Here is a 26,759-nt window from a genome sequence, read left to right on the forward strand (position 1 = left end):
ATATTACAATTTTACATGCAGCACAACACAACCAACTTAGACATCAATGATGAGATACTGCACAGTATGTGGTGAATCAATGGTATTTGTTGAAGGGTTGAAGCCTGTATAATCTCTTGTGGACAGATCTGACCAAACTAGGAAATATTTTAGTTGTAGGTTAATCAAGAGTAAAGCATATATAAAGTTAAGATACATCTGAGTCAAACGGAAGGGATATTTTCATCAGATGGCAAGCCTCCAGTAACTGTGCATAGATGGTGACATTTCTATTATGGCTCATTTAAAAATGTGTTTACATTAGTAGGCAAGGCAGGTAGGTTAGGGGCCCTAAGCCACAATTATTTAGACATTGTTTGAGCACATGCAGCAACAAGATAGAAGGGTGTGTGTGCATGGAATGAATGCTACCAATTAGAGACTGCAAAAAAACTGTTCATCTGGAACATGTCTTGAACTGCGCTTTGAATGTCACGTTTGATTTATTTTCTCACACTGTTGCTCAACAGCATTGCTTCATTACTCAACTCTTTGAACTACTGTACTTCCTGTAATAAAAGCCACATCGTCCGGCATAACACAGGTCTGGTTAGAATTAGATAGTGGTCATGTCAGAAACAGCGCGCCCACATGACCAAACCCGAACTGTGGCAATATGAAGGAGAGCAGTTGACTTCGACTATCGATTACAACTATTGATTTACAACTTTCCGAAGTTTTCCCTATTGTGGAACGTCTTGTCATCTCCCAAGGAAATGTTAGAGTTTGTTTTACCTTTGTTGTTTGGCTTTTTGGCACTCTACTTAATCAGCGTGCGGTTCAGCAGAACAAGGCAAGTGGTGGATGAATTCCGAGTTTATTTGAAGTTTGTGGTGTTCGCGTTACTGTTTAGGAATATAACTTTCGCCTAAAGACATTGAGCTGATAGTTGTTCAAGGTTCTTAAAACCACAAACATTATTTGTATAGCGTTCATGCAGGAGATTATTTGCACAAAGGTTATCAAACTGTTGTGTAAAAACATGAAGAAGATTTCTTGAGTGAGCGTCTTGTTGTTGCTTCATTTGAGTTTCAGCTACAGTAGCCAACAAATTATAACCTGCATCTTCATGTGAAAAGTTTTGACAATGTTGTAACAATGTAGCAACCATAAATGTGACGTGTACAAATTTGCTGAAATGAAATGCGTTATTTTAGGAATGATAAAATCTGCTTTGGCCAACGGCCAGATAAGTGAGAAATGTTTTCCCAATTAGACTGAAGGCTTACATTGTTAAAAAATACGATGACAGTGTAGCCTATGTATGCACTGAGTGTAGCTATATCCAAACAAACAGTCCTTTACCTTTTCTTCAGTGTTGTTTGCTCTATAAACATAGTTTTCATGATCTTAAATACCTTTATGAAAGTCTTGTTAAATTCCATTTGCTGCTGTTACTGCGAGTTCGTGGGACTGCAAACTCCGCTTTCGTCCCAAATGGTTCCCTATCCCCTATAGTGCACTACTTTTGACCAGAGCCCTGTCAAAAGTATTGCACTATAAACGGAATAGGGTGCCATTTAGGACTGCAAACCTACTGTGTTCTCTGTGAGAAGTAGGTCAGCCACAAACACAGTCTCTAAAGGAATTTCCTTCAGCAGTGTTTGCAATGGCTGGTCAACTCCCAGAGAGGCAGTTAATGAGGATCAGACCTGGTGGGTTCAAATACTATTTGAAATCTTTTGAATTATTTGAGCATTTGCTCTAGAGTCTAGACTGCCTGTAGTGCCAGATGGTGGGGTTTACAGTTTTGGGACTATTCTATTGGTTACATTGTGCCAGACAAGCTCATTCAAGGGCAGATAAAGTATTTTAAATGATTTAGTATTTGAACCCAGTATAGTCATCATCTCCAGTGTTCCCCACCCCACCAGGCTCTTCTTATCTATGCAAAAGGGAAGTACCTTGCTGTTGATAATCTTGAGTAAGAGGAACATGTTATGGATTGCATTTTGTTGCCCCTGCAAGCTGATTGCAACATTACTTAGTAATGGGTTGCAACTTCCTAGCAAATAGGGCCTCAACAGCAAAGGTAAATGGGATTCCATATTCTACATACAGTATCATCCTATTTTGTTTAATGTGAAGTATAACAAATGACAGGTCTAATTGATAAACACTCATTGCTGCAGTGTGGGCATCTGTTGTTATATTGTTACTGACGCATGGGGCCCTTATTCTGATGCTGTCCTCTCCAAATGTGCTCACTGCTGGCAGACACTATCAGCCTCCCTGATTGCTTCTGACAAGAGGCTGGCAGGCAGACAGGCAGGCAGGCAGGCGGCAGTGTGGACTAGGTGGGGGCACAAGCACAACAACAAGCAAGCCTGGGCTGAGACTTGTCAGTTTGAGGCCTCACAAATAGCAGATAGTCTCTCATGACCAGCGCTCTCCACACACTAGCAGGAGAAATGGAATAGTATCCCTTGGATGGATAAGCACACACATGAGTTAGTTTAGCACTGACATTGCACAGATTAGTATTGTTTTGTTGATTCTCATGCATTATTTTGTGACACAGGACACTGTGCTCCGTGCTGCACCACGTCAGCTCTAGATACAGTATTTTCCTGCATAGGACGTTATGTGTTTTGTGTTTCCAAAAACAAGTACAGGACAGGAATGATGTCGAAATCTATGGTAACAGTTAGTCTATGTATTTGTTTTCAGTGACACAATACTTTGTTGTATACTGCACCTTACAATGCTGCCTCTATTTTATCAGCATAATGACCCACTGACATTGTGTGTCTATGGGGTAAATATGGGAGAAGATGACGGGTAACATTGTTCCCCTAACTCAGTTACTGTATGCTAATAGTCTTGTGTACACACGCTGTGGCTATAGACTATATAAGCAAATGTCTCGCCAGCTCAACCTCGAACTGGTCAAATAAACCCTGACTGGTAACCATATCCTGAAGCTTCAAAAATCATTGAACAAATATTTGATAATAGCTTTCTGAATCTGCTCAGTTTGTATTACAGTTTTCTGTCCACTACTGCAAGATCTTCCACAAAAAAGGAGAGAGGATGTTCTTTGCTTAGCGTTTGAGTGGAGTTATTATAATGTAAGGGTGTTCAGTGTGTGTCTGTAATGTAATGTAACACACACACACACCAACACACCCCGATGTTGTAAAGGCATTGAACCACTGGTCACTTCCCATTTCACACTGTATTGTTGTGGAAATTCAGTACTGAGAGAGACTTGGTCATTTCTTCAAACAATCATCTTTATTTAATATCGATTCATTATTGCAATAATGAAACCGTCGACCCCACACTCTGAAGTGCGTTGCCGAGTGCTTAACTGATAAGGAAAAAGCCGATGTTATATAGGACCTAAACATGCTTAGTCAGACTGGTTCCAACTCTCATAAGCTACCTTGGTTATCTATACAGGATGGTGTTTTACCCACAACCCGGCTTAGTTTGTCTATGGAATGCCAGCTTTTAGGTTTTTATCGATCAAGTCATTGTCAGCTCATGCTATCTCTAGCAAAACCCATTTTCCTTCACCCTACGCCCAGACTAACTGCAGGAAGCTAGAGTGGAAACCATCTCTTTAACAGTTGCCAGCCCAAGCTTCAAAAGACTACTCTCAGTTAACTCAGAAAGGGAGCGAGAGAGTCCTAAGAACCTTATTATATTTCATAAAACAACCATTTGGTGCCTTTTCCCACCTGGACAAAAGGACCACGTATGTGAGAATGCTATTCATTGACTACAGCTCAGCATTCAACACCATAGTGCCCTCAAAGCTCATCAATAAGCTAAGGACACTGGGACTAAACACCTCCCTCTGCAACTGGATCCTGGACTGATCCTGATGGGCTGCCCCCAGGTGGTAAGGGTAGGTAACAACACATCCGCCACGCTGATCCTCAACACAGGGCCCCCTCATGATTGTGGACTACAGGAAAAGGAGGACCGAGCGGAGGACCGAGCACGCCCCCATTCTCATCGACGGGGCTGTAGTGGAGCAGGTTGAGAGCTTCAAGTTCCTTGGTGTCCACATCACCAACAAACTAACATGGTCCAAGCAAGAAGGCACGGCAAAACCTATTCCCCCTCAGGAGACTGAAAATATTTGGCATGAGTCCTCAGATCCTCAAAAGGTTCCACAGCTGCACCATCGAGAGCATCCTGACTGGTTGCATCACTGCCTGTTACGGCAACTGCTCGGTCTCTGACCGCAAGGCACTACAAAGGGTAGTGCGTACGGTCCAGTACGTCACTGGGGCCAAGCTTCCTGCCATCCAGGACCTCTATACCAGGCGGTGTCAGAGGAAGGCCCTAAGAATTGTCAAAGACTCCAGCCACCCTAGTCATAGACTGTTCTCTCTTCTACTGCACGGCAAGCGGTACCGGAGCGCCAAGTCTAGGTCCAAGAGGCTTCTAAACAGCTTCTACCCCTAAGCCACAAGACTCCTGAACATCTAATCAAATAGCTACCCAGACTATTTGCATCCCGCCCCCCTTTTTTTTACGCCGCTGCTAATCTCTTATTATCTATGCATAGTCACTTTAATAACTCTACCTACATGTACATATTACCTCAATTACTTTGACTAACCGGTGCCCCCGCACATTGACTCTGTACCGGTACCCCTTGTATATAGTCTCGCTATTGTTATTTTGTAGCTCTTTAACTACTTGTTACTTTTATTTCTTATTCATATTTTTTAAACTGCATTGTTGGTTTGTCACGCCCTGACCTTAGAGATCCTTTTATTTCTCTATTTGGTTAGGTCAGGGTGTGATTAGGGTAGGCATTCTAGTTTTTCGTTTCTATGCTGGCCTGGTATGGTTCCCAATCAGAGGCAGCTGTCTATCGTTGTCTCTGATTGGGGATCATATTTAGGCAGCCTTTTCCCACCTGTTGTTTGTGGGATCTTGTTTTTGTGTAGTGCCTGTGAGTACTCCATTACTTCACGTTTCGTTTGTGTCTGTATTGTTTTGGTGAATTTCAATAATTAAATGTGGAACTCTACGCACGCTGCGCCTTGGTCCGTTTATTCTAACAACGAGCGTGACATGGTTAGGGGCTTGTAAGTAAGCATTTCACTGTAAGGTCTACTGTTGTTGTATTCGGCACGTGTGACTAATACAATTTGATTTGATAAATATAACATCATCTTGTAATCCTGCTACACAGTATTTAAACACTCTATCCCTGATATAGCTTATTCTAATATATCTACTACTGTACATTGTATTTTAGTTACACTGTTTATTCACACTTCATATTTATTTATATACTGGATTCTTGACATAGCTCAAACTAATATATGTACTGCTGTACATGTCATTCTTAGTTCATCTTGTGTAAATTCCCCCGGTGTACATATGTATAGATTGCGTTTTGATACTGCTAGAGTGCAATTGGGGTTGTTAATTTGTCCGCCATTCTTGATTTCTTGCCGTTTTTTCTGTGTATTTGTTTTGTACATTTGACATTTGACTGCATTGTTAGGAGCTAGTACATAAACGTTTCCCTGCACCGCTATAACACCTGCTAACTGTGTATGTAACCAATAAACTTTGATTTGATGTGTTCTGAAGGACCTGTGTGCGTGTGTGTGTTTGTTTTAAGGGCCCAGTGTGTGTGTTGCTGTCCTGTTGACAGGGTCAAAACGGCCCCTTCCTTTCTTTAAGCTAACGCATGGATGATTTTTACTGCACACCCGTGCATGCGCATACACGCGCATGCTCACACACACACACAGACACACACAGGCACACACACTCACATACATGGATTAGAAGGTAATATTTAATTTGATCTGTAGGATGGACAGTGAGAGAACAGAGCAGTGTTAGACGTACAGTGTTCCATTTCCCTGGGAAAATAACCAGCCTACTCTTCCTGTAATCACTAAGCGATTATATTGCTATGCAGAACTCCCATGTTGCCTTCTTTGTAATTGTCTTCCATCTGTATTCACTTAAGGGTTAGGGTTGCAAAATTCTGGGAACTTTCCCAAAAAAATCACTGGTTTTCCCGAAATCCCAGTTGGAGTTTTCTTGGAATCAGGGGGGAATAAGCAGGAAATCTGGCATCATCCAACCAGGATTTCTGGAAAACCACAGAATTTGTAATAATTTTGCAACCCTACAGCTATTTATAGCTGTTTGAGTTGGATACAATTTGTAAGGGAGTGATTCATGCTCTGTCATAACATTTTGCCTGAGATGATGCTCTGTGTTATAATCTCAACTCGGCACAGCCAGAAGAGGACTGGCCACCCCTCAGAGCCTGGTTCCTCTCTAGGTTTCTTCCTAGGTTCCTGCCTTTCTTGGGAGTTTTTCCTAGCCACTGTGCCTCTACAGTACATCTGCATTGCTTGCTGTTTGTTGTTTTAGGCTGGGTTTCTGTATAGCACTCTGTGACATCGGCTGATGTAAAAAGGGCTTTATGAATACATTTTATTGTGTCGTGTCTGTGCTCAATTCTCGGTCTTTAAATTCTTCCTTTATACCTTGCCACCCAGCATCTGCTGTATTTGTCTGTTACACTGTATACTGTATGTGTTAAAAGAGAATAGATGTTGGGGATAGCTGATACGAGTCCAGCTTGAAGGTTTGGGAGACGCTCAATCACATGCATACGCCTTGTATCTGTTACCAGTTCCTTTGTCCATAAGATCTCATTTGTATCTGAAACCGGTAGATCAATGCTTTATCTCTTATTTCATTTGAAAGATTTTCGATGCATATTTTTGTTGATGATATGACATGTTGTTAATCTCTTTTATAGGAGAGATGGGGAGCCTCCACTTGTAAATGGTTGGATTCCATTCCTTGGGAAAGCTTTGGAGTTTCGAAAGAATGCACATGGATTTCTTGCAGCACATAAGGAGAAACATGGAGATGTATTTACTGTGCTGATTGCTGGTGAGGGATACTAATGTTTTATTATACATTTTAAAATAGTGTAGTTCGAAAAAATAAGCAATGTTCTTGTTATTACTGAAATGGTTGACAAAATCTATCTATTCTATTGTGCTTATTACTTTGCTTATTACTTATGCTTATGACTTATGGGATAATGCTCTTTTAAAACAGTAAAGTTTTACACAGTACACGTGTTTCATGTCTATTGAAATACAATCCTGTCCTCGTATTTCCACTCAGGTAAATACATGACGTTTATAATGAACCCGTTGCTGTATCCGTATGTCATCAAACATGGCAAACAGCTGGACTTCCATGAGTTTTCTGACCAAGTGGCCCCCGTGACGTTCGGCTACCCCCCTGTCAGGAGCGGCAAGTTCCCCGGAATGGACGAGCACATCCAGAGGTCCTTCCGCCTTCTGCAGGGCGACAACCTCGATAACCTGACAGAGAGCATGATGGGAAATCTCATGCTTGTGTTCCATAAAGACTACCTGGATGGGGAGAGCGAGTGGAGGACTGAAAGTATGTACCAGTTCTGCAATTCGGTCATGTTTGAGGCTACTTTCCTGACCATGTATGGCAAACCTGCCCACACCAACAGACACAGCGGAATGGTGATGCTCCGACAGGACTTTGTCAAGTTCGACAACATGTTCCCCCTCCTCATCGCCAGGATCCCCATCTCTTTGCTGGGAGGAACCAAAACCATCCGGGATAAACTCATCAACTACTTCCACCCTCAGAGGATGTCTACATGGTCCAACACGTCTGGGTTCATAAAGGAAAGAGCAGCACTGTTTGAACAGTATGACTGCATGGGAGACGTAGATAAAGCAGGTATACACAGCCGATATACTGTCGTACCTAGGCTTATTTATATGTTTCTGTGATGTACTTTACTTCCTACATTTGAATATGTTAATCCATCTCAGTAATATGCCTTGCCACCGTGATATATAGGCCTAAGGCCGAGACAATAAGAAGACATAATGGCAGAACAAATTTAACCACAACTTTGTTTCATCACAAAGCCGGAGAGCAACATCTATCCGGTGAAGTCCACAAAACATATTGCATGTAACAAACAGTTACATGACCTACAGCATGGTCCAGCAAGTTAATGATTCTGACATTTTCAGACTACTAAACAACTATTGATTTAGAACCATGGAGAGTTACCGCAAGTCTCAAAGAAAACAGGCGCTGTCTTCACTATTCGAGAACCATTTCGACTACAATAATTCAACATCATCTATTCACCTATAATTAGTCTAAAACAGTGACAACCAAAAGATGGTAAAAAAAATGTTTTAGTCCATTCAACGTAAGCTTAATAGGATATGGCTGTCCATGGCACTGATTTCTGTGTGTGTGTGTGTGTGTGTGTTCAGGTTTCTCCCTTTCAAGTAGGAAAAACGCCAATGCCATCCTCGTCTTTCATGTTGCTTAAACGGTCTATGACTCTGTCGTACAGTATACGCTCTTAGTTTTTGTTGTACTAGGCTACCTGGCTAAAATGCTTGCTCGCTAGCCGAACTTCCTTTCATAGACAACGATGCGCCAGGCCAGCTTGTTAACATTAAGCTACTATATCTAGCTAGATGTTGAACTTCCATCCTCTCAGACCAGGGGCACAATCTATGAATTTATGGTTGGTTCAGAATTGCTGTTATAATCATTGGCCAGTACGGAGAATTAAGTAAAACCACAAGTCCAAATCCCTATCCACATCCATGGCTAATTTAGGAAAGGGACAATGACATTTAGCTTTTGATGTGATGTGATTGGTGTGAAGAGAAATCCAAACTGGCTTCCTTTGACACTTTTTTTTTGTACACCAGGACCATTCACAGCTGCGCACACTCTGTTTACCTCAACGCTGATTGGCTATAATTTTTATTAATTTTTATAATCAAAGGATGCCAAATGCTTGTTGGCTTCCCTTGCATTCAATGCTATGGGCGGCAACAATGTCATACTCTTTTTGACCAGAAAGCATCAGACAGATGTGCTACGCATACTGAGACAGAGGGGTGCTGTTTTGATTCTAATTCCAGTGAGATACATTCAGCCTCTTGGGAATTGAAGTACATTTAGGAAACACAGAGAGATGAAAGATACATTCTTTTGTATGTTTCTTTGTTTGTTTTTCTGGTAAATGTTTTGGTGAAGCCTGGCATCTCTTGTCATCCATGAATACACAACACTGGTTAAGCTACACTAAAGCTACCCTAAAGAAACATGAAATTACTTTGAAAAAGTAGTTCACCTCATCCAAACTTCTTTGTAAAAAATTATCATATGTAAATCTGAAATGTCGTAGACCTCAAATTGCAAGACAGATCACTTTGGGGTCATATGTTAACAGAATGTGTAGTTTAGCCTATTAAACACAAAACAGATGTTCAAGTAATAATTAGGCAGGTCTGATTCCCTAAAATAAAGGAAATTATTGCTGATGTACTGATCCTAGCCCAAGTTCATAGGATTTCACCCGATCATGAAAATTTGTCTGGGACGGAAAGATTGTGGCGAAATTGTGTAGTGTATACCCGACATTACCCTTAACTTTACCATATACACTTATACCTACACAGTAATAACTGTAGGAACAATATGGTATTACCATGTAGCTGCATCTCTATACACCTACAACATAACAACATGTGCTACTTTGACTTCAACCAGAACCTCCCAAACCTAACTAATAGACACTCTTCTCTGTACCTGCCACAGCTCATCATTTTGCCATTCTATGGGCGTCGGTGGGAAACACAGTCCCAGCCACCTTCTGGGCCATGTATTACCTGTTGACACACCCAGAGGCCCTTGCAGTAGTGCGTGAGGAGATCCATTGTGTCCTGAAGGTCTCCGGACTAGAAGCAGATCACAACCGAGACGTCACCTTCACCCGAGAACAGCTGGACAGCCTACTGTATCTTGGTAGGGTTTCATTGTATTCTGCTATATCTGGCTCATCATTGTTGCCTACTTTATCTGGGTAGATTATAATTGTGGTGTATTGTTGTTAGGTCTGTCTGCGTAGTGTCCGATTTGTCCTCAGCATTTTATGACTGATAGAATGTATAAATGTATTCCTCCTTGATTTGACTAAGTGGTCTTTTTGGCTCAGCCCCAACTAGTATAGACATAGTTCAGTTGTCTATGGTAGTGTGGCTTTGAGAGGGCCTTCCAATCCTCTGTATAGCTGACTATGCATACATATATACCCATACGTCTTCTTATCACACTTCTACTGTATAGTGGCAGGTGTTCTATGTGTGGCTCTGTGTACAATTTAGGGCAAATCGTCCTGTCCCACCCCCCAACAAACCAGTGTCTGTGATTGTAGTAATGAAGCCAGTTTCAAAGGATCCCTCCAGACTCTGTACCTGTCACATTAGATCACACTGCTGCACCCACCATGCTGACTGTAGCCTCATCTCTTCTGACAACTGCATGCTCAGGGACAAATGCCACTAGTCTAGGCTGGCTGTGGCTCTCTCTCTCTCTCTCTCTCTCTTCTCTCTCTCTCACACACACACTACTGACAATTTCATCTCCTCAGGGGAAGACAGTCAAATATCCATTTCACATCTGTTTGTTTTTATAAGTGATATGGGGTTGGATGAGTCCTTAGTTACATTTTGGAATCTTCTCTCTTTTTTGACCTATAGTGTCTTGTCTCGGTTAAGATTGTAATGGTTTTAATGAAACACTGCTAGTCAGGATTCCTTGATGGATACATGTGGAAACAAAGCTATGTATGACTTGGTTACTCAGCTTGTGCTTTAGCCATAGCCATTTTGCTAGAGCAGTTCATATTGCTAACTAATAGCCTTCAAGTCTCCAAGCTTTCTCTTCTGTGTGAGTACATGTATGTAGTGAACCAGTAGTATTGTGGCTACTCAAGGTAAAAAAAAAAAGAAAGACAAAAAGAATAGATTGCCATGGGTTTTATTCTGGCCAATGTTGGTAGCTATAAAACAAAAACCCATGGTGACTAACTGAAGCATTCTGTGTTCTGTTTTCAGAGAGCTCCATAAACGAGAGTCTGCGGCTGTCTTCAGCCTCCATGAACATCCGTGTGGCCCAGGAGGACTTCAGCTTGCGGCTGGAGGGAGAGCGCTCCATCGGAGTGAGGAAAGGAGATATCATCTCCCTGTATCCCCAGAGCATGCACATGGACCCCGAGATCTATGAGAATCCAGAGGTAAAGAAGACCTCAGAATTCTGTGGGCGTTCTAGAAAAGCTGTAGGCTTTCTTCACTGTGCCTAGTCTAGTCTGGGAGTTGTATATGTTCTACTGTAGTGCCTCCCTCCACCACCCACACCACCTGCTATTTGTGTGTGTGCGTGCATGTGTGTGTGTTTGTCCCCAGGTTAGATTAATGAGAAGCATGCATGGACTGTGAGTGATTGAATCCACTCACTGGCCTTCAGAAGGTCACAACATGCATGCTAATGTAATCAGGGTGTGATGGGTGATAATCTTGCCATGATCGGTGACTGAACAAAATGGAATCTTTCCTGGAATATGCAATAAACAGGAAATATTACCCTTTGTTATAATCACCCCTTTGGGGTGAAGGAGCTTTAAAATATAGGAGGTCGAAAATAAGATTAGCCTGAGTGCCAGTCTGTGTTATCATGCCAACTCCTTGTCACTCCTTGTCATGCCAAACATGAACTTGGTTTGGCAATGACATCAATGGAGTTGGCAAGAGCATAAAAAGATCTGGGATCAGGCAAATAATAATAATCCTGAAAATAATGCACTAGAAACATATGATTTATTACCCGTCCAACAGATGTACAAGTTTGACCGATACGTCGAAGACAGAAAGGAAAAGACGGACTTCTATAAGGACGGCCAGAAGCTGAAGTACTACCGGATGCCATTTGGCTCGGGCTCCACTAAGTGCCCAGGAAGATACTTTGCTGTGAATGAGATAAAGCAGTTCCTGTCTCTGCTGCTGCTTCGTTTTGACATGGAGGTGGTGGAGGGGCAGGAGCCATGTTCCCTGGACTCTAGCCGTGCCGGCCTGGGTATCCTGCTCCCTGCCACAGACGTCCAGATCCACTACAGACCACGTCAGGCCAGAGAGGAAGAGGGGGACCTCTGTATAAAGGAAGAATAGAGGGCTGAGCCCCATGCAGCTCATATGGATTTTTACTATTTTCTCATAGGTTGCGTCCCAAATGGTACCCTATTTATTCCCCACATAGTGCACTATTTTAGACCAGGGCCCATAGGGTCATAAGTACTGCTCTATATTGGGAATAGGGTGCCATTTGAGACGCACCCATGTATTTGACTATTTTCTCATAGACTGATGTTAACTCTATGGTTATTCACACGATAAGTTATCGACTTGCTAATTTGTCAATGTATTATATAGGCAAGCTCCAGCTGTGGGTAAGGCTAGTGAATCTGCTAGCTAGGAACCTTTTGTTGTTTTATTCCATAGGACATAATGAGCCAATAATTAGATATAGTTATCCGTTTTTGCTGTTAAAAACGATTACCATATCTTTTATTAAAATAAAATACAAATGTTTATTATTATGCCTTGCTTATATTATTACATAAGCTGTATCCTACAGTACAGTAGTTGAATAAAATAGTTAAACTATTTTATAGGGTAAAGCACAATGTGATTATAGCTTTATGTATTAGATGGTGGTGTCCCTAAACATTTCTGATGACATATTTATTCGTATAATAACAATAACTGACCATTTTAAAGTTATACATTCAAATGTCTTTCCTATTTCAAGACACTAACAGGATACTTACTATTTACTATTCATAAAATCAAATAAATTAAAACCTAACAAACCAGTCCTGCACATGGCTGTAATTGTATTCATAAATGTTTTTATTATCTAAAAGTGACCTATATTCTTTTAATGGGGTCATTGGAGTCTGCAAGGTTATCAACTATGATCAAAGACTAATTGTTTTGTTTGACAAGCTCACTGTGGCTATGACTTGCCGATCCTTGTTTGAGCATGTTGTTTTTCTTGCTACTGAAAAGACCCCATTTATGTTTGTTAGGCTATATGGCTGAGTTTTTACATAGTATTTAGGGGGAATTTAAACCAGGCAATTAATAACAATCTTAAATTGATGGAAATAAATTGTTGATAAATTGTGACTTTCAGATGTTAAGTGTGGTTGTACATACACGACTTGGAATATAATGCAGAAATATAGACCATAACATCTCTATTATATCACCAATACAATTTATTCATCGAACATCATCGAATCAAACTGAATAAAGGCCTACATAATGGTCAAATAAATAGACTGGACTTGCATTGTAATTTGTTAAAGACAAATTAGCCTCACCATTTTGACCATGTTATGGAGCTGTCATTTCGTTTGGCGTTGCAAAAACAACAGCTATTTCGATACATAATCACCATGAAATATATAATATCATATACAGTAAGAATCCATATTTTGGTAATGTGGTTACTTCTCAGTCAGTCACGCTGGTCCCATCAATTCATCAATTCAGTTGTGTGCATGACGCTTGAAGTCCCCTGTTAGTGTCGTCGGCCACAACTGTTCAATGTTTATGGTTGAAGTGTTTATTAAAGAGATTTGCATTGCTATGGAAAGGGTCTGGAGTCCCAGCAGAGAACGGGTATCCTGTCTGCTGGTCATAGAGCCCTAATCCGGGTGCACCAGATGTATTCGCCGCGGTAACACCGGGTCCATGGTTAAGATAAGTGACAAGTCTTCTCATCTCTTCAAGTGCTTGCGCTTGCATGAGGATGTAGTTTTTGGCGAGGAGCAAAGTGGCTATTTTGGATAACTTCCGTACGGACGGGCTGTGCGCGTAGGGGATCACCGACCTCAGTTCATCGAGCGCGTCGTTCAGGTCATGCATCCTCCTCCTCTCACGGGCGTTAATGTTCAGCCGCAGCACTTTCTGCTCTTTGTGTTTCTTACCTGCGTCACATTTGGCCATTGATGCCATGAGCCTTTCCTCAGGAAAAAGCACCATGTCACTCCTGCCAATGCCATCACTGTCATCATCCTGACTCTGCTCCCCGCCACTGCTCTCCGCGGCTGCTGCGGCGGCAGCGGTGTGTTTTAAAAATTCCCCGTACTTTACGCACAGCGATTCAGATGGGAAGCCAAGTGTTCCCGCCTGAACTCCGGCCATTGTTCCCGGTTGTGAGTGCTCCTGATCAAAACTCATGGGTGATTGTCGATCTCTGGGAGAGGGAGACAATCCTATGCTAGAGCCCGATCTGAAAGAATCCATCCTTTTGCGCCCAAACGCTGGACCTTTGTGAAGAACTTCTCTCCTACAGAGTTCTGGTGTGCGCAGTCCTGTTAAATCAGTGGTCCCACCCCCCACTCTTTCTCGACCACTTGTGATTGCCCTGGATTCTGCGCGCCACTTTTTTGACGTTACACTTGTCCAGTGGCGGTTTAATATGATACAGTAAAGTGCGCCCTCGGAGGTTCACCTTCAGGAGATAATAAAATACATTAGGAGACGCAGGATTATGAGGCAGGCAGTTTTCTACTTGATTAACTCCAGACAGGAGTGAGAGGTTTATTTTATGGACCAAGTGGAGAGACAACAACCCATGTGTAATAGGCTACATGGGGGTGCCATTGACCATCATTAATATTAATGTACACTGTGATGACAGGGATGAAGATAATGATTGCATCCCCTGTCAGTCATTGGTATCAATCATAAAACCGATCATCAGTTGACTTGACTACTGTTTTAAATGCATCTTAAAGTTAACTCATTGTGGTATTGGGCAGCATAGCACAGGTCTATAGTGGACTGGTCCATAGCAGGCTACTGTGGTCTGTGGCCTTCTTCCTGATTTTGTTGCAAATCCTCAAGTGAGTGGATGTATGATTTCATTTTATTTGTCAGATGAGCTCAATTTTGCCCTAAACATAAAATATTTTTCTCCAAGGCCCAAAACAACTGAAAATTTGAACTTTCAAATGACACGGAGAAAAAAACATTAAAAAATGTGATATTTCATGCTTCTAATCATGCTTCTAATCATGCTTCTAATCATGCTTCTAATCATGCTTCTAATCATGCTTCTAATCATGCTTCCAAGTAATGGAATTGGAAGCATGATGTCGATTTTTTTTAGAATGTGATCTTATAATGATATATTATATCAAACTAAATCAACCGGAGAAAGGCAGCATTTAACAAGGAATCCCTCTAGCAGTTAAACTAAACAATTGAATATTCAATAAGCTCCTCCCATACTGCAGAACCCCACAATTATGAGACTTCTCAGCTACAGTGGATGGAACATAAAGTCTATAACAGTCTATTCTTCCTCTATACATGAATCATAATGGAACTTTGGCTTAGGAATACTTTACTTATCCTGGCTGCATGCTATTTTGGTATGGTATAGTGCTTGTCATTTCTACATTCTCATTCTCAGAACCTTAGCCTATTATGTATTATAAAACCTGAAGATATTCATTTTTCAGATTGCAAAGGTGAGCAGGCTGTTGACCAGCAGAGTGGACATGTTACTGCCCTTGAAGGAGGACTGGTAACACTCAGCTGTAACTACACTACCAGTAGTACATCTGCTGATCTCTTCTGGTACATCCAGTTAACTAGGGACTCTCCTCAGTATGTCCTGAGAAGAGATCGTTATTCAGAAGGGAGCAATAGTGATGAGTTCAAGAAGAGGTTTGATTCCAGACTGAATTTCACTTCTAGCTCTGTCCCCTTGACGATCCAGAGGTTGCAGCTGTCTGACTCTGCTTTGTACTACTGTGCTCTGGGGCCCACTGTGACAACAGGAGATTCAGTCACTGTACAAACACTCAGGGTACAGTGTTGTTCAGACAACGTCACAAGGTTCTCAATGTTTGACGACACACAGAAAGAGGAGGAGACAAGGATTTCATCGTCTCATCATTGTCTAGTTACATCAGAGTGATATTACTCTTCTCCCACGGATCTCACAGTAACAGACATGGAACCCTGGAGGAGGAATGTACTGATTCTTGCTGCATTTTGTTATGGTATTATAATATTTTTCTTATTCTTTTACTGCCTTTGCTCCCATTCCTTTCTTTTATCAAACATATATTTTTTAGTACAATATTCTTTTACTGCCTTTGCTCCCATTCCTTTCTTTTATCAAACATATATTTTTTAGTACAATAGTTCTACTATTAATTTCATACTTTACTACTATTAATTTCATACTTTTTTATTCACTCCTAATACTAATGTGTATTACATTATTTTCCAGAATGCAGAGAAGAAGACTCAGTCATTCAGCCACCAGGAGATGTGATCGCTACTGAGGGAGAACAGGTCACAATGGATTGTCAATTTGATACTCTTGATACAAACCCGTACCTGTTCTGGTACAAGCAGGGAGCTAATGACTTCCCAAAGTATATGCCGAGGCAGGTGACTTTTGGATCAGTTAATGCCATTGAATTCCTGGGGAGATTCGATGCCCATCTCAATTTAATTCAATTTAAATCAGTATTAAAAATCAGACCCCTTGATGATCCAGAGGTTCCCGCTGTCTGACTCTGCTGTTGTAACGCTCCGGGTGTCGTGGGAGTGGAGTCAGACGCAGGAAACAGAGAGTTCAATACTGTGCTATTTAATGCACTCACGAAACACTGGGTGCTCAAAAACAAATGCCCCAAACACGGGGGACGAAAACAGTACAGCAGAATACACGACCAGGAACAAACACGGGGGATGAAAACAGTACAGCAGAATACACGACCAGGAACAAACACGGGGGACGAAAACAGTACAGCAGAATACACGACCAGGAACAAACACGGGGGACGAAAACAGTATAGCAGAATACACGACCAGGAACAAACACGGGGGATGAAAACAGTACAGCAGAATACACGACCAGGAACAAACACGGGGGACGAAAACAGTACAGCAGAATACACAACCAGGAACAAACACGTTCGTCTACTTCATACACAAAGGTTACAATAATTATTCCCGCACAAAGAAACAGGCGGGCCCAACTAATTACTAACTAACAGGTGCTAACAATAAACATACAAGGAGGGGCCTCAAGGTCGACCCGGAGGACGAGGTGCAGGGCGATCCGGATGGAGGCGATGGAAATCCCTCAACATTGATGGATCCAAGATGTAAGTAAAAACACATTTAGCATAATAGGGGAAATTCTATACACATATACACCAGCATATTATCAATATGGAAACCAAATACTTTGGGAATACCTGTTATTCATTCACTTCAGATGATCCTCTGAAAAATAAGTTGTGTTGTGTTTAGAGGAGGAGCTAGTATGAGAATGAAAATGAGACTCTCAAAATGGCATGAAGGTCTTTCCTCAGTGCATGGTAAGCTTGTTATATATATATATATATATTTTGTATTTTACCCCCTTTTGCGCCACAATTTCAATCTTGTCTCGTCGCTGCAGCTCCCCAACTGGCTCGGGAGGCGACGGTCGAGTCATGCGTCCTCCGAAACATGACCCACCAAACCGTGCTTCTTAACACCCGCCCACTTAACCCAGAAGCCAGCTGCACCAATGTGTCTGAGGAAACACTGTTCAACTGATGCCCGAAGTCAGCCTGCAGGCGTCCGGCCCTCCAAAAGGAGTCACTAGAGCGAGATGAGCCAAGTAAAGGCCCCCTGGACAAACCCTCCCCTAACCCGGATGACGCTGGGCCAATTGTGCGCCGCCCTACGGGACTCCTGTCCACTCAGGAGGCCCCACCTTGCTCTTTTATTATTATTATTATTATTATTTTTTTTAAATTTGTGGGTAAGTCAAATTAATTTAACAATAATGATAATGTGTAGTTACAGTATTGATAATGTGTAATTACTTCCTTACAAACTTGGAAAAACAACACACCAGCTTTGACCGTTAATGTTGACAAAGTGGCCGAACGTGTGGATCTGGAGATCTCCTCTGCTGAAGTGACAGACTCTTCACTGTACTACTGTGATCTGAGACCCACAGTGTCAGGAAACCCAGAAACACTACAATAATCTGACTGTAATACATTCCTACTAGTAAACACCATGTAACAGGCAAGAATCTACATACAAATAATCAGAGATCATGTTCATGATTATTCATCAATTAAGTCATATTTGTTCATCACAGATTATAATGTTGATGTAATGTGGGTCCATTTTCTGACTAGGTGGAGCTGCGATGAGAGATGGAGAGATGATTCTCCTCTAACTGACTGGAACAGTGGGATGTCTTCAGTTCTGCCTCCTGATAACACACTGTTACACCCATCACCATGTTTCTCTAGCCAGTGTTTCTCCTCTCTGCACTTGTTGGTGAGTATTAGTCTGACATTACATACTTTTAGTTTATTCAAGGTAACTGTCATGTGTCATTTGTTAATAGCACTTCCTAGAAGACATGTAAATAACTGATGATCTTTTCCCTTGTATTGAATATGACACATAGTATGTAATAATTTCCCGTCAACTGAACATTTTAATTGAATCTTTACTACAGGTGGCAGTTATGAAAATGACATAAAACCAACTTCAGAGACAGAACATGGCATGGAGGTAAGCAGTATTACACTGTCTTGCAACTACTCTGGATCAGTAGACTCTTCAATGGTATCGTCAATATCACAGATCAGCACCGCAATTCATCCTCTAAACTACAGTCACCTTAAAGCCCTCTGTATTTAGAGCTGAACCTGATGACCCTCGACTGTCTGTTAATCTGAATAAAGAGAGAACCTGTGTGGATCTGGAGATCTCCTCTGCTGAAGTGACAGACTCTGCTCTGTACTACTGTGCCCTGAGGCCCACAGTGACAGGAAACCCCTCTAATAAACTCCTCTAATGCATATTTTAGCGCAGGGGTGAGGCGTCCTACTGTAGGTTCATGAAAATAAATTATCCTTTAAAATACTGTGTTGGACTTCACTCCAGTATATATATATATGTATATATATATATATATATATATAAAACTTCAGCTACAATATGATAGTTCTCTACACAGTTATTTTACTTTCTGCTCTGACAGGTTAGTAAATGACTGTATACCTGTCATTCTTTTGACTACATTTTTTAGGCTAATGTATAGTTTATCGTTTTTGGGGGGGGATTTTAGAGTAAATAACAAGATCTTTCCTAATTTCAAATACATCTACCTTGTGATTTATCCATCACCTCCTCACATTAGCAGGTGACAGTCTTCAGACCGTGCAGCCAAACCAAGTGTATGGAGAGGAGGGTAGTAAATGTTCAACTTTCCTGCAACTACTCCTCAGCATACAGTGTACTGTGGTATAAACAGTATCCAGGATCAGTTCCCCATTTCCTCCTCTTCATCCACCATGCCTCTAGGACTGTAGTGAGAGCTAAACCTCCATACTCTCACCTCACTGGTATACTGAACAAAGAGAAAGACCTGTACAGATCTGGAGATCTCCCCTGTGGAAGTGAGAGACTGCTCTGTACTACTGTGCTGTGATGTCCAGTGACACTTAACTCACTGACTCAGCAGAATGCAGACCTGTCACCTGTCAGTTATAGATTTACCTGCATCTGATGTATTTTGCTTGACCACAGCACCATCAAGTGGAGTATTCAGTGCATAAATCATTTTAAAACTGCTATTAAATGTACATATAAAATACATTTGTTTCAACATAGTCAGTAGGTGGAGCTAGACTATAAAACTCAGGATCAGATTATGAATAATGCCACTTTAATAATGTTTACACATCTTGCATTACTCAACTCATATGTATATACTGTATTCTATACTATCTATTGATTAGATTAGATTATTAATCCTCAAGATAAGACATGATACTACCATGAAGATCATAGCCAGTTGATGCTGTGCTTTTCATCAGCAGCTGGTGATTATTCTATACATCCTGCCATCTACAATGTTGTTCTGTTCACTTTTACTCTTCTTTGACTTGATAGGTAACTACATTTTCATTCAAACTGAGTGTGATTATGTTTAGGTGTATTTCTTTTTCAAATCAAAGAATTTAAATATAATGCACAACATTTTTACCTTTACACTGCATTTGGAATTAATTAAATGTTCCGTGTGGGTTTAAAGTATTAACATAATATATGTGTCACGCCCTGACCTGAGATATCTCTGTTTTCTTTATATTTTGTTTAGGTCAGGGTGTGACTAGGGTGGATACGCTAGTTTTTGTGTTGTCTATGGGTTTTGTATTGTCTAGGGGTTTGTATTGTCTAGGGTTTTTGTATGTTTAGGGTTTTGTAGGTCTAAGTATTTGTATGTTTATAGTGGCCTGATATGGTTACCAATTAGAGGCAGCTGTTTATTGTTGTCTCTGATTGGGGATCATATGTAGGTAGCCATTTCCCTTTGGTGTTTGTGGGTTCTTGGTCTATGTTTAGTTGCCTGTCTGCACTATTCTTATAGCTTCACGTTTCATTTGTGCTTGTTTGTTTTGTTTTGCTGAGTTCCGGTTTTATTAAAAACATGCGGAACTCTACTCACGCTGCGCCTTGGTCTCATCTTTACAACAAACGTGACAATATGTGTTATAATCATACAGGTCTCAGTTCTGAACAGGTAATAACACCCTACACTGATATAGAAGTGGCTTCAGAAAGGGACAGAGTTACTCTGTCTTGCAACTACACCATCTACGTTAAAACTCTTCTATGGTATCAAACAGCCACGTCACGGACACCGACGTCTTAATTCCAGACAAACTAAACACATTATTTTCCCGATTTGAGGACAATACAGTTCCACCAACGAGGCCTGCTACCAAGGACTGTGAGCTCTCCTTCTCCGTTACCGACGTGAGTAAGACATTAAATGTGTTAATCATCGCAAGGCTGCCGGCCCAGACGTCATCCCAAGCCGCGTCCGCGGAGCATGCGCAGACCAACTGGCTGGTGTGTTTACGGACATATTCAATCTCTCCCTATCCCAGTCTGCTGTTCCCACATTCTTCAAGATGGCCACCATTGTTCCTGTACCCAAGAAGGCAAAGGTAACTGAATTAAATGACTATCACCCCATTATACTCACTTCTGTCATCATGAAGTGCTTTGAGATGCTAGTCAAGGATCATATCACCTCCACCTTACGTGTCACCCTAGACCCACTTCAATTTGCTTACTGCCCCAATAAATCCACAGACGATGCCATCACCATGACACTGCACTCTGCCCTGGACAATAGGTATACCTATGTAAGAATGCTGTTCATTGACTATAGCATTCAGCATTCAACACCATAGTACCTTCCAAGCTCATCATTAAGCTAGAGGCCCTGGGTCTCAACCCCGCCATGTGCAATTGGGTCCTGGACTTCCTGACGGGCCACCCCCAGGTGGTGAATGTAGGAAAAAACATATTTTCTTTGATGATACTCAATAATGGGACCCCACAAGGGTGCGTGTTCAGTCCCTTCTTGTAGTCTCTGTTCACCCATGACTGCGTGGCCATGCATGCCTCCAACTCAATAATCAAGTCTGCAGACGACACAACAGTGGTAGGCTTGATTACAATGTCGAGACAGCCTACAGGGAGGAGGTGAGGGCACTCGGAGTGTGGTGTCAGCAAAACAATCTCTCACTCAACGTCAACAAAACAAGACAAAGGGCTGTGAGACATGGGTTTAATTCTGGAAACATGAAAAGTGTGATGTATACTAAGGGTACGGGCCAACAGAAGACGAACAGCAGAGGGGCTAATGACCTTGGAGATGGGGAAAAGGCCGATAAACCGGGGGGAGAGTTTGAGGGATTCCACCCAGAGAAGCAGATCCCGGGTGGACAGCCGTACCTTCTGCCCGAGACAATAACGGGGAGCCGGGGTCCGGTGGCGATCCGCTTGTCGTCGATACCTAAAGGTGCTCTTGAGAGGGGCCGACCGGGCTCTCTTCCAGGTACGACGACAGCGGCAGAGAAACATCTGGGCCGAAGGTAGGTCACCAAAAGCGTTGTCGCAGGCAAGCCTGGAGGAGGCAGGCAGGCAAGCCTGGAGGAGTGGGCCCACTCCAGGACCGAGGACTGGACCACTTCAGGAACTAACATCCGGTGCTCAGCAGAATACAGACCTGTCAGTTTGTGGATTTTCAAACATCTGCTATCTTTTCTTTGACTACAGCGAATCATGTGGAACATGTGGATCTGGAGATCTCCTTTGCTGAAGTGACAGACTCTGCTCGTCCTCCCTCAACTTCTTTCATTAAACTTTTTCACCCCGGAAGGTTTCTCTGGACATGGTTCTATAGGACCTCCACCAGACAAAAAAGCTAAGTCGTAGGATTAACTTTATGCCCTCTAAATGCAGTCGCTGTACTCATAAAATGCAGCAGAACAATCATCTTATGGTGAGGATAACAGAGTTGCAATCTCAGCTTCAGACTCAATCATTAGGCAAGGGCAGTTTAAGTGTAGGAAAGTATGAAACAGCATCGGTGCCACCAGTAAGTACAGATAGCGGTAATTATCCCTCCAACAATTTTCTCAAGACTACTGGAAAGAAATCCTGCTCAAACGGTGTCACACATTCAGCCGACAGAAACTTTCAATCGTTTTTTTCCCCATTAAGCAACGAGTCGGTGTCAAAGGCCATGCCTTCTTAGGTCCCTCCTCCACCTGTTACGGGGTCTGAGCTGCCAAAGCCTCCCACTATTAGCTCACAAAAATTGAAAACCCTAGTCATTGGCGACTGCATTACCCGCAAGAATAGATTGAAAAATAATAATCCAACGATCCTACACTGTTTACCAGGAGGCAGGGCTACCGACATAAAGGCTCATCTGAAGATGGTGCTGGCTGGGGCTCAAACTGGCAAGTGTAGAAAGTTTAGGTATATTGTTATCCACGTCGGCACCAACGATGTTAGGATGAAACAGTTAGAGGTCACCAAGCACAACATAGCTTCAGTGTGTAAATTATCTAGAAAGATGAGCCGGCATCAAGTAATTGTCCCAGTTAGGGGGAGTGATGAGCTCCACAGCAGTCTCACAACTCAATTGCTGCTTGAAAACTGTTTTCTGCCCCTCCCAAAAGATGGAATTGGAATATAAATGGCCCTCTTTCTGGTGTTCGCTAAAAGGCATGTGGGAGACTCCCAAAATATATGGAAGAAGGTACTCTGGTTAGATGAGACTAAAATTGAGCTTTTTGGCCATCAAGGAAAACGCTATGTCTGGTGCAAACCCAACACCTCAAATCACCCCGTGAAAATCATCCCCAAAGTGAAGCATGATGGTGGCAGCATCATGCTGTGGGGATGTTTTTAATTTGCAAGGACTGGGAAACTGATCAGAATTGAACGAATGATGGATGGCGCTAAATACAAGGAAATTCTTGAGGGAAACCTGTTTGTCTTCCAGAGATTTGAGACTGGGATGGAGGTTCACCTTCCAGCAGGACAATGACCCTAAGCATACTGCTGAAGCAAGACTTGAGTGGTTTAAGGGGAAACATTTAAATGTCTTGGAAAGCCCAGACCTCAATCCAATTGAGAATCTGTGGTATAACTTAAAGATTGCTGTACACCAGCGGAACCCATCCAGCTTGAAGGAGCTGGAGCAGTTTTGCCTTGAAGAATGTGCAAAAATCCCAGTGGATAGATGTTCCATGCTTATAGAGACATACCACAAGAGACTTGCAGCTGTAATTGCTGCAAAAGGTGGCTCTACAAAGTATTGACTTGGGGGGTGAATAGTTATGCACTCTCAAGTTCTGTTTTTTTTGTCTTTTTCCTGTTTGTGAAAAAATATTTTACATCTTCAAAGTGGTAGGCATGTTGTGTAAATCAAATGATACAAACCCCACAAAATACAAAATACTTTTGCAAGCCACTGTGTAACGGCTTTCTAATGGTGAAGGAGAGTCGGACCAAACTGCAGCGTGTCTATTGTGATTCATCTTTAATAAACAAACGTAACACACAACAAAACACTAACACTACAAAACGAAAACCGAAAACAGCCTATATAAGTGTCTACTAACCTCTAACCAGGACATCAAGACACACAGGACAATCACCCACAATACAACCAAAGAATATGGCTGCCTAAATATGGTTCCCAATCAGAGACAACGGTAAACACCTGCCTCTGATTGAGAACCACTTCAGACAGCCATAGACTCTCCTAGAACACCCCACTAAGCTACAATCCCACTATACACACATTCCAAAATCCCAAGACAAAACACACCACAATACAAAAACTCTATGCCACACCCTGGCCTGACCCAATACATGAAGAAAACACAAAATACTTAGACCAGGGCGTGACACACTGTGCTGTTTGCAGGCACCCTGGGCCGTATACAGCGTTCCTCACTGAGTTCCCTGAATTCCTATTGGACCTTTTAGTCATGGCAGATAATATTCACATTTTTGGTGACAACAATACTCACATGGAGAAGTCCACAGACACACTCCTAACCGCTTTCGGACCATCATCGACTCAGTGGATTTTATCTAACATGTCTCGGGACCTATGCATTGCCACAATCATACCCTGGATCTAGTTTTGTCCTGTGGAATAGATATTGTGGATCTGCATGACTTTCCTCATAATTTTGGACTATCAGACCACCATTTTATTACGTTTGCAACAAATAATGAAATGCTTAGACCGCAGGATTATCAAAAGCTGCGCATTAAATTCTCTGGCATCGCAAATATTCCTTGATGCCCTTCTAGACTCCTTCCACCTACCCAAGGACGTTGGGGTAAAATAATCAGTTAACCACCTAGCCAGGGCTCTAAATGTAACCTTTCGTAAACCCTAGATGCAGTGTCACAGCTAAAACAAAACAAAAATGTCACAAGAAACTAGCTCCCTGGTATACAGAAAATGCCTGAGCCCTGAAGCAAGCTTACAGAAAATTCTAACGGAAATGGCGCTCCACCAAATTGGAAGTCTTCCGACTAGCTTGGAAAGACAGTCCTGTGTAATATTGAAAAGCACTAACTGCTGCCCGATCAGCCTATTTTTCCAACCTGAATGAGAATAAAAATATTCCAAAATGTATTTTTCATACTGTAGCAAAGTTAACTAAAAAGTAGCATTCCCCAAGCATTCCCCGAGGTTGGCTTTCACTTCAGCAGTGATTAATTCATTAACTTCTTTGATAAAAAGATCATGATCTTTAGAAAACAAATTACGGACTCCATCATTGAATTTGGCTATTTCTCCAAAACTCAGTTGTCCTGAGCCTACACATACTGTAACTGCCAGGCCCTCGGATCAATGGAAACACTCAAGTCTTTTAATCCTGTATCTCTCAAATCATTCCCAAAAATAGTAATGACCTTTAAACCTACCAGCTGTCTACTGGACTCTATTCCAACTAAACTACTGAAAGAGCTACTTCCTGTGCTTGGTCCTCCTATGTTGAACATAATAAACAGTTCCCTATCATCAGGATGTGTACCAAACTCACTAAAAGTGGCAGTAATAAAGCCTCTCCTGAAAAAGCCAAACCTTGACACAGAAAATAAAAAAAACAAATGGCCTATATCAAATCTCCCATTCCTCTCAAACATTTTTGAAAAGCTGTTGGTCAGCAACTCACTGCCTTCCTGAAGACAAATAAGGTATGCAAAATTCTCCAGTCCGGTTTTAGACCCCATCATAGTACTGAGAACGGACTCGTGAAAGTGGTAAATTACATTTTAATGGCATCAGACCAAGGCTCAGTGTCTATTAACGTGCTCCTAGACCTTATCACCATATTATTTTGGAAAGATTCGAAACCATAACTGGTCTACGCAGACAAGTACTTGCCTTGTTTAGATCCTATCTGTCGGAAAGGTATCAGTTTGTCTGTGAATGGTTTGTCCTCTGACAAATTAATGGTACGTTTCGGTGTTCCTCAAAGTTCCACTCTAGGACCACTATTGTTTTCACTATATATGCTACCTCTCGGTGATGTCATTCGGGAACTCACTGTCAACTTTCACTGCTATGCAGATAACACACAGCTGTACATTTCGATGAAACATGGTGAAACATCAAAATGTCCTATCCTTGAAGCCTGTGTTTCAGACACAAGGAAGTGGATGGCGGAATATGTTTTACTTATAAACTCAGACAAAACAGTGATGCTTGTTCGAGGTCCCAAGAAACAAAGAGATCTGCTCTCAGATCTGAAATTGAATCTCGACGGCTGTACGGTCTTCTCAAATAAAACTGTGAAGGACCTCAGCATTACTCTGGACCCCCATCTCTCCTTCGACGAAAATATTTAAAAAAATTCAAGAGCAGCCTTTTTTCATTTTCATAATGTTGCATAAATCTGAAATGTTTTGTCCAAATTTGATCCAGAAAAGCTATTCCATGCTGTTGTCACTTCAAGATTAGACTACTGTAATGCTCTACACTCCGGCTACCCGGATAAGGCACTAAATAAACTTCAGATAGTGCTAAATACGGCTTCTAGAATCTTGACTAGAACCCCAAAATTTGATCATATTACTTCAGTGCTAGTGTCCCTACACTGGCTTCCTGTTAAGGCTAGGGCTGATTTCAGGGTTTTACTGCTAACTTAAAAAGCATACATGGACATGATCCTACCAATCTCACCGATTTGCTTCCGCCTTACATACCTATACGTACGCTAATGGTCAGAAGATGCAGGACTCGTTATTGTTACTAGAATTTCTAAGCAAACAGCTATAGACAGGGCTTTCTCCTAGCGAGCTCCATTTTTATGGAATGGTCTGCCGATCCATCTGAGACACAAACTTGATCTCAACCTTTAAGTCTTTACTGACTACTAATTTCTTCAGTAG

General features: G+C 41.8%; 2 protein-coding genes across 3 annotated transcripts; one reads left to right on the forward strand and one right to left on the reverse strand.

Annotated features, from left to right (window-relative positions):
* The first annotated feature begins 556 nt into the window (after positions 1-556).
* Positions 557-15,613, forward strand: LOC115114379 (cytochrome P450 7B1). Of its 2 annotated transcripts, none has more exons than XM_029642581.2 (6): positions 557-832; positions 6,803-6,939; positions 7,180-7,779; positions 9,679-9,885; positions 10,977-11,155; positions 15,452-15,613. In XM_029642581.2, the coding sequence occupies exons 1-6, from the start codon at positions 756-758 to the stop codon at positions 15,518-15,520; spliced, it is 1,269 nt and encodes a 422-aa protein (XP_029498441.1). In that variant the 5' UTR covers positions 557-755; the 3' UTR covers positions 15,521-15,613. The 2 variants fall into 2 exon arrangements, with proteins under 2 accessions (XP_029498441.1, XP_029498440.1); XM_029642580.2 differs by lacking the exon at positions 15,452-15,613 and adding an exon at positions 11,754-12,508 and having other exon boundaries at positions 561-832.
* On the reverse strand, positions 12,250-14,312 carry LOC115114380 (class E basic helix-loop-helix protein 22-like). Its single transcript, XM_029642582.2, has one exon. It carries the CDS (start codon positions 14,226-14,228, stop codon positions 13,524-13,526), a length of 705 nt encoding a protein of 234 aa, XP_029498442.2. The 5' UTR covers positions 14,229-14,312; the 3' UTR covers positions 12,250-13,523.
* Positions 15,614-26,759: the final 11,146 nt, after the last annotated feature.

The sequence above is a fragment of the Oncorhynchus nerka genome, linkage group LG9b, assembly GCF_034236695.1.
Source record: "Oncorhynchus nerka isolate Pitt River linkage group LG9b, Oner_Uvic_2.0, whole genome shotgun sequence".
Lineage (NCBI taxonomy): Eukaryota > Metazoa > Chordata > Actinopteri > Salmoniformes > Salmonidae > Oncorhynchus > Oncorhynchus nerka.